General features: G+C 66.6%; 1 protein-coding gene across 3 annotated transcripts; it reads left to right on the top strand.

Annotated features, from left to right (window-relative positions):
• The first annotated feature begins 249 nt into the window (after positions 1–249).
• CANT1 (calcium activated nucleotidase 1) lies at positions 250–8,016 on the top strand. Of its 3 annotated transcripts, none has more exons than XM_037913804.2 (4): positions 250–397; positions 5,060–5,713; positions 6,028–6,231; positions 6,903–8,016. In XM_037913804.2, exons 2-4 carry the CDS (start codon positions 5,080–5,082, stop codon positions 7,271–7,273), a joined length of 1,209 nt encoding a protein of 402 aa, XP_037769732.1. In that variant the 5' UTR covers positions 250–397; positions 5,060–5,079; the 3' UTR covers positions 7,274–8,016. The 3 variants fall into 3 exon arrangements, with proteins under 3 accessions (XP_037769732.1, XP_043383647.1, XP_043383646.1); XM_043527712.1 differs by lacking the exon at positions 250–397 and adding an exon at positions 2,908–3,030; XM_043527711.1 differs by lacking the exon at positions 250–397 and adding an exon at positions 2,908–3,126.
• The last annotated feature ends 484 nt before the right edge of the window (positions 8,017–8,500 follow it).

Genomic DNA, 8,500 nt, shown 5'->3' with positions numbered 1-8,500 from the left:
CACGCAGGAGGGGATCCCCCCGCGGTGCTGATGGGCCGGAGGAGCTGGGGGCACAGCGGGGCGCCCGAGGGGGCCATGCCCTGGGGAGGGCCGGGGTCCCAGGGGCAGTGCGCCGCAGGGCGGGACTGTCACATGGGGGGACAGTGGCCCCCGCAAACAGCCCCACGGGCAGGGCCCTGCAGGGGGCGGAGCCTGAACCGCCCGGACTACATCCCCCAGCGGCCTCCGGGGTGCCTGCGCAGGGGGTGCCGGGAGCTGTAGTGCGGCGCGCGGGGAAGGCCGGGAGCTGGAGTCCCCGGCCCGCGCCTGCGCGCTGCGACGCGTTCCCCCCTCCCCTTCCCGGCCGGAGCGGCGCGTCGCGAGAGGCCGAGTCGCCGGCGCGCGGGGAGGAGCCCGGGTGAGTGGGGGGCTGGGGGGCTCTTCGCCCCGCCCGATATCGGGGGTGGGCTCCCCTCCCCCGCGTGCAGAGCTGGGGATGGAACCCAGGCGTCCTGGGCTCCCCTTCCCCCTCCCTCTCCCCCGTGTGCAGAGCTGGGGATGGAACCCAGGCGTCCTGGGCTCCCCTTCCCTCTCCCCCGAGTGCAGAGCTGGGGATGGAACCCAGGCGTCCTGGGCTCCCCTTCCCCCTCCCTCTCCCCCGAGTGCAGAGCTGGGGATGGAACCCAGGCGTCCTGGGCTCCCCTTCCCCCTCCCTCTCCCCCGTGTGCAGAGCTGGGGATGGAACCCAGGCGTCCTGGGCTCCCCTTCCCCCTCCCCCGAGTGCAGAGCTGGGGATGGAACCCAGGCGTCCTGGCCCCCCGGCCCTACGCCCTCCCCTTTCTCGTGCTTGCTCTGGTTTCTTTCGTGGGTGTGTTTGGCGCTGGGAGACTCGGGTGCCCCATTGCACCTGGTCCCTGTGGCCTGCCTGACCCAGCAATGCGTGAGAGCGCCCTGCGGGGTCTCCTTGGCCTATGCGGGGTCATTGTCTCCAGGAATGTTCTTCCTCCCCCGTTTGCCTGGCCACCAAATGCCCAGGCCCTTTTGCTGCTGAAGTTGGGGTCTGTCCCCGGAGTCCTGCCCCAGGCTGCACCAAGCCTGAGCCTCCCTTCTGTGTCCATTGCACCTGCTTGCAGCGTGTGTAGCGGGGACTGAGGGGCACCGGCAGAGCTGCAGGAGAGAAGAGCTCAGGGCTGGGGCAGCAGGGGCTGTGGGTCAGGACTGAGGGGCACCGGCAGAGCTGGGAGGGAGCTCAGGGCTGGGCTAGCAGGGGCTGTGGGTCAGGACTGAGGGGCACTGGCAGGGCTGGGGAGGGAGCTCAGGGCTGGGGTAACAGGGGGCTGTGGGTCAGGACTGAGGGGCACTGGCAGGGCTGGGGAGGGAGCTCAGGGCTGGGCTAGCAGGGGCTGTGGGTCAGGACTGAGGGGCACTGGCAGGGCTGGGGAGGGAGCTCAGGGCTGGGGTAGCAGGGGCTGTGGGTCAGGACTGAGGGGCACTGGCAGGGCTGGGGAGGGAGCTCAGGGCTGGGCTAGCAGGGGCTGTGGGTCAGGACTGAGGGGCACTGGCAGGGCTGGGGAGGGAGCTCAGGGCTGGGGCAGCAGGGGCTGTGGGTCAGGACTGAGGGGCATGGGCAGAGCTGTGCACACATGGGGAGGAGCTGGGGGCAGGTTGGAGGTGGAGTTGTACGGAGGAGGTGGGTCTGTGTGTCCCTGTGGGTTTGTGGTCTCACTGTCTTTGGTTCTGTCCCTGGCTTTCATGGGTGTTAAAATCTCCCCCTCTTCCTCCCGCTGGCCGCTCCCTAGTTGCTGGCCAGCCCCACACGATCTACTGGGGGAGTCTCGTGGGGGAGCCACAGTGTCCATGCTTGTGCCCTGAGGTCTCTGCCCCAGTGCTGACTGGGCTGCAGAGTGAGCAGACAAGGCCTCCCCCAGTCCTCCGTCCCGCTGCTCAAAGAGGCCTCTCTTCATGCCCTGGGCAGCCTGCTGAAGGCATGCAGGAGTCGTGGCTGGTCTGGGGACTTGGCCAGCATTCCCTCCCCAGGCAGCAGGGCCGTCTGGGGGAGCTTCCCAGGAGATCAGCTAGGCTGTCAGCCCAGGGGAGCTGGAGAGTCGGGGGATGGCACCGGATCCACCCCCTCTCCGGAGAGCTTCTGTTAAGGCATATTGATTGCCAGGTTCTCGTGCCAGCCTGCTAGGGGTGTGCCCCTCACAGGGCATCACTGGCCTGGGGTCTGCAGGGCCACGTGCTGGACGCAGGCACTCGGTTGTCGCTCCCAGCCATGGGGTGCCCCGGTGTCCTGGTTGTAGTTGCTGTTACTACACTTGGGGGTCAGCGGGCTGCTCCGTTACAAGGGAGTCTCCCTGTTTCCGGGCAAGCCGAACTCAGACCCTGGGTGACTGGGGCCTGGTTCTGCGAGCTGGGCCTGGCTGAAGGAGCGGCCTCCTTGGGGCACAGCCGGCTAGGGAAGACAGGTAGCTGGGCCCCATCCTCCCACTGGTCCCTGTGAGAGCTGCAGGCCCCCACCCACCAAATAAAGGCTGTTTCTGCCTCTGGAGCCCTAGAGCAGCTAAGAATGGGCTGGGAGGCAAAGGCACCAAGGCCCCAGAGCAGGTTTGGCGCGTCTGGCTTGTCAAGCAGGGGCTCTGCCCTTGTCATTAACTAGTGAGTCCCTGCCCCCCTAGCTGGGAGGCAGGCAAAGTGCCTTCCCCAAGGCCTCACGGGGCCATGCTGCCGCGGGCAGTGTTCCTGGAGCACGCTGCAGGCCCACGGGTGAGCAGGCTGGGCTGAGAATGGCCTCTTGGCTAGGCCGGGGAGAGGAGGGAACGGGCTGCTGTGTCTTTAAGAGGACGTGGTTGGCTAGGGCTGGATCCCCCAGCCGTCTGCGTTTCCTGGATCCTGCTCAGGGAGGGGCTGAGCACCCGTAGCCACTTGTTCCGGCACCTGTTGCACAGCTCAGCAGTGGGGCCGCGGCAGAGCACGGGGGCTGGGCCTGCTCCCCGGACCCTGCCCAGCCGGCGGCTTGCCCCACAGGAAGGGTGGCCAGGCTCCAGGAAGGCAAGTGGCTCCTGAGACAGAGGCCATTCCTGCTGGCTGTGGGGCAGGCTCCCCTGGGCTGTCCGAGCGGCCTGGGAATCTTCGTCCTCATCTGGGGTGTGTGTGATCTGACTGTTCAGAGCAGGTGACTTGGAGTCAGGGCTCCTGGGGCCAGTCCCGGGCTCTGGGGGGTGGGGAGGGGACCAGGGCTCCTGGGGCCCGTCCCGGGCTCTGGGGGGTGGGGAGGGGACCAGGGCTCCTGGGGCCCGTCCCGGGCTCTGGGGGGTGGGGAGGGGACCAGGGCTCCTGGGGCCCGTCCCGGGCTCTGGGGGGTGGGGAGGGGACCAGGGCTCCTGGGGCCCGTCCCGGGCTCTGGAAGGATGGTGATGGGGACCAGGGCTCCTGGGGCCCGTCCCGGGCTCTGGAAGGCGGGGTCGGGGGGGGGAGAACCAGGGCTCCTGGGGCCCGTCCCCGGCTGTTACGAATTTGCTTTATGCCCTTAACCAGAGAACTTGGCCTTTCTCTGCACTGTTAGGCCAGGGCTGGGAGCCCCCGAGGTGAGTTCGGGGGAAGGGCTGTGCATACAGCTGGCTGGCTGCTGCACTCCTTCCCACACCCCCTTGGGGGGCTCTCCTGTGCTGTTCCTGCTGTTTCCCCCCCTTCTTGCCCCACATACCTGTAACTCTGGGGCAGTGGGGCCCCTTCCCCAGCCATGTGCCTGGGGAAGGAGCTGGGATTTCTGGGCATGCTGTGTGCGGCTCTGTGGTCTCTGGCATTCACCCTGGGAGCCAATAGAGAGGCCCTTTCGGGACCCTAGGCAGAGCCGGGGGGCTGGGCCCAGCCCCCACCACAGCCCTGCTGGGCTTCGCTAGACTGCTGCGGGGCTCGTGCAGGATTGGGCCTGGGGAGAGCGGCTGGTGCTTGGGCTCTGCCATGTGGTGAGCTGCAGAGGCTGCAAGGGGAGTGGGGCCTGGGGCTCTAGTCTGTCTTCTGCTTTCCTTCTCTGGTGCAGACAGCCATAGGGCGTCAGGCCCTCTCCTGCCACCCCTCCCTACCCAGGGAACCCCGATCCCCTACCCCGGCTCTCTGTACCTGCAGCGTTGTCAGGGCAGAACTGGTGACACTGCAGCTGCTTCCTCTCGTGCCAGGGGACCCTGGGACCCAGCTGCAGGGCAGCGTGTGACGGGCCGTGCGCAGGGCATGGTGCCAGGCGGCAGGTATGGGTTATGGGGCTTCTAGTGCCTGGCAGGGATGCTGCCAGGGCTGGTCACCCGCAGCTCTCGCTCCCGATGGGTGGGCACCGGTAGCTGGCTGGGTGTGCGCCCGGCGGTATTTAAGTCAGGTGGGAATGCTGCGGAGGAGCTGTGGCTGGGAGTCGGGGCTCCTGGGTCCCGGCTCTGCCGCAGGCTGGCTGTGTGAACTTCACCGGGCGTCTCCCCATCGTAGGGTGGGGTGCACGGGGATCTCTCCTCACCGGGGGTCGCGCTTTCCTGCAGAGCTGCTGGGTTTGGGGTTTATAGCCCCCAGGGCAGTACCCGTGGCCAGGGAGGCCAGGCCTGCTACAGATGGGGCGATCCCTCGGCAGGGCCCTGGCCATCCTGCCCAGGGTCGATTCTCCTTTGTTCTGGATGCTCCCGCGCTTTCCATCCCTCCCAGCTTGAGCATTGGAGCTGCTGGGGAGTCGGGGGGAGGGGATGCTCGTTCCCAGCCAGCCTTGGCCCCACTTCCCCCTCAGCGAGCTACAGGAGCTCCCTGGATGGGGCACCCCATCTGCTGGGCCCTCTCGCGGGCTTCCCACTTACCCTGTCAGTTGAACCCAGATCTGCCAGCAGACGGGGCGCACCAGCGGCTCTCTGAGCGCGTGTCGGGGGCAGGGATGTCAGCAGAAAGGCCCACCCCATGGGTGGTGCTGGTGGGGAGCTGGTGGCAGGGCGGAGCCTGGGGTCCCACTAACTACCCTGGGGCAGGAGCGCAGCCCCACCCAAGGGTGCACTGCGAGACCCCAGCTCTGGCCCTGTCTCACCCTGTCGCTTTTCTTGCTTGATGCCAGGTTCTGCTGGCCCCAGGCTGATGCCCATCCCGCCCAGCCAGCGCCTGGAATGGAGTGAGTCTATGAGCCCTCTCCGCATCAGCGTTGGTGGCCTTCCCGTCCTAGCGTCCATGACTAAGGCTGCTGACCCCCGCTTCCGACTGCGCTGGAAGGCCATCCTGGTGTCCTCGCTCTGCGTTGCCTTGGGGCTGCTCCTGCTCTGCTTTCACCGCTCGGCCACGGGGAGGCCGGCCCCAGCCAGCGCCCACAACTGGCGGCTCAGCCCGCTGCCCGGGGACAGGTACAATGACACCTACCCGCTGTCCCCGCCCCAGAGGAACTCGGAAGGGGTGCGCTACAGGATCGGGGTCATTGCCGACCTGGACACCGGCTCCAAGGGGCCACAGGAGCACACCTGGTTCAGTTACCTGAAGAAGGGCTACCTGACCCTGTCGGCCAGCGGGGACAGAGTGACGGTGGAGTGGGACCGGGCCGACAGCGTGCTGGAGTCCCATCTGGCCGAGAAGGGGAGAGGCATGGAGCTCTCGGAGCTGGTCGTCTTCAATGGGAAGCTGTATGCAGTGGACGACCGGACGGGAGTGGTCTATCTGATTGAGGGCACCACGGTGGTCCCCTGGGTGATCCTATCGGATGGGGATGGCACCGTGGGCAAAGGTGAGCTCTGCCTCTCCTCTCGTCTTCCATGCCGCAGCCCTGATCCAGGGCAAACTCTGCCGCCAGAGCAAAGCTGCCCAGTGATCACTAGCCCGGCCCCTGCCTTCGTGCCCTCCTGGGCATCTGGATCACGGCCATGGGAATCCCCCCAAGGGGCGGCTGGGAGAGGCTTTCCTGACTGCTGCGGGAAGGATAGCGGGGACACGCACCGCTTCCCCAGTCGGCCCCTGCCCCCTGTGGGTGCATCCACCCCTTTCCTCTGACTGCAGGGCTGAGGTCCCCTGTTCGAGCTAACGCTGGGTCTTTCTGCCTAGGCTTCAAAGCAGAGTGGCTGGCAGTGAAGGATGAACACCTGTACGTGGGTGGCCTGGGGAAGGAGTGGACCACGACCACCGGGGAGGTGATGAACGAGAACCCCGAGTGGGTGAAGGTGGTCGGCTCCAAGGGGGACGTGGGCCATGAGAACTGGGTGTCCAACTACAACGCACTGAGGTCAGCGGCTGGCATCAGGCTCCCAGGTAAGAGGTGGGGCTTGCCCCCAACTGCCCCACAGCCCTGGGCAGTCCCATCTGCGCTTGCAGGGAGGGGCTGGAAGGAATTCCTGATACTGCACCCTCCAGGCTGCGGGCGCGCAACGCGAGTGCTAAAGGAGCTGGGGGTTTGAACCTCCCCTCCCCCCACCCGTGGGGAGTGGATATGGGTGGGGCTGGGTGCCAGGGGCTAGACCCCTCCTGCCCATCGTGCTGCGACCAGTCTTGTGCTCGCAGTGGTGTGGAGAGCCGTGTGCAGCATGCTGTCCCTGGGTGCGCTGGCAGCCTGTCGCCCCACGGAGCTGTTGGAGGCAGGGCCGTGGTGTGTGCTGCCCTCTGTATTAGGGGAACTGGGAGGGGGAATCTGCTCCTCGCAGGCAGGCGACTTCAGCCAGGCTGGCCCCCAACCCTGCCCAGATTTGCTGGCTGCCGGCTCTGCACCATCCATGCAGCATAGCGGGAATCCCAGCGAGGAGGGCTCTGCTGACACCCGCTCCCCTGCCCCAGGAAAGGGGAAATCAGCACCCAGGTGACGCACAGAGAGGGGCTGTGGCCCAGGGCATTCGTCACATTCAGACCGAGCACTGGCAGCTCCTGGGTCCCAGCCCTGTGCTCTGCCTGCCTAGGAGTCGCTCTCACCCTGGCCCTGCCCTCCCCAGGTTACCTGATCCATGAGTCGGCCGCCTGGAGCGAGACGCTGCAGCGCTGGTTCTTCCTGCCGCGCCGGGCCAGCCAGGAGCGCTACGACGAGAAGGCCGACGAGCACCGGGGTACCAACCTGCTGCTGCGGGCCACGCAGGACTTCAGCGACATCGCCGTCAGCCACGTGGGGGCCGCCGTCCCGACCCACGGCTTCTCCTCCTTCAAATTCATCCCCGACACTGACGACCAGCTCATCGTGGCCCTGAAATCGGAGGAAGACGATGGCAAGATTGCCACCTACATCATGGCCTTCACGCTGGACGGGCGCTTCCTGCTGCCGGAGACCAGGATTGGGGCCATGAAATACGAAGGGATTGAGTTTATTTAACAGGGACTCTGTCCTGGCCTCGAGAGACAGGGGCAAGGACGCCCCGGGGTCAGGCACGGGGCTTTGCCTGAGCGTTGTCACCACTGGGGGGCGCACTGCTCCCGAGCTGGGCAGGGCAGCCGGCCTGGATCAGCTCTGGGGAGGGGTCCCAGGCTCCTGCAGTTACCATGCTGGCGAGTTGCTGCAGCACACGTGGCTTGAATGGCTGCGCCCCGACACCTGGTGGTGAAAGGCCACCGCTGCAAGCTTCCACGTGGCCCTCTGAAGGGCTGCAAGCCCTTGTCCTGCACCCCAAGGCCCTTCCTGGGCTGCCCCGCTGGGCGCTGGCAGGGGAGGTCCCCAGGGAGCTTCGCGAAGCTGTGAGGTAGCCGCTTGGGGAGCGTTTCCTTTCCTGCCCAGCCAGGTCAGTGGCATTGCTCAGCGTCTCTGAGCCTGACCCATGGTTGTCTGCCCCTCCCACAGGCAGGGCCTGCACCGCAGCCTGGTGCTCCCACTGCTACGTTACCCTGGAGTTTCCCTGCAGCACAGAGTTGCAGCAGCTCGTGCCAACAGGGCCGTGCCCAGTAGGCTGGTGTGTAGCAACCAGCCCCCAGGCGCTGCTCTTCTGCCTGTATGGCTGCAGCACGGCCTGGAAAGAGCTTGTCGAACAGCCGGGGCAGGTGCACAGGGCCCGGCTGGGTTGGAAGGGAGCCATGCTACAGCCCGGGTCGTTTAACAGATTAAATTAACCAAAGTGAAACGCTCCCGAACTCCGTGTGAGGGTTTCGCTCTGCTCTGTGGCATGGGGCCTCCTGCTGGGAACCGCTGCGCTCAAGGTGGGGATCCCTGCCAGGGAGTCCAATTCCCTCCCTTACAGCCAGTGACCCGGCATCCCCTCTGAATCCGCCTGCCCAGCCTGGGCCTTGTTCCCTCCGCACTGGCTGGGGCAGGCGCCGAGCTTGGCAGGTTAGGGCTCCGACTTGCAGCTCTCCGTGGGATGGGAGCAGTCCAGCACCTGACTCTGCACTGAGCCCTGCCATTCTCATCTCCATGCTCCTTTGCCCTGGGAAGGGGCCGGGACAGTGGCCTGGCCCTCCTGACACAAGCTGCTTCCCCCACATGCCTCACCTCTGGCCCAGGGAGCCGTCTCTAGGCACTCTGGCCTTGCGGGGCCTGAGCAAAGGCCCTTTCCTCTTCAGATTTCCCTGGGGTCCTGGCCTCCGTTGTGCCCCTGGGGAGGACCCGGCC

The sequence above is a fragment of the Chelonia mydas genome, chromosome 14, assembly GCF_015237465.2.
Source record: "Chelonia mydas isolate rCheMyd1 chromosome 14, rCheMyd1.pri.v2, whole genome shotgun sequence".
Classification (NCBI taxonomy): domain Eukaryota; kingdom Metazoa; phylum Chordata; order Testudines; family Cheloniidae; genus Chelonia; species Chelonia mydas.
Note: the sequence above shows the minus strand (reverse complement) of the source record. Positions and strands in the feature narration are given on the sequence as shown.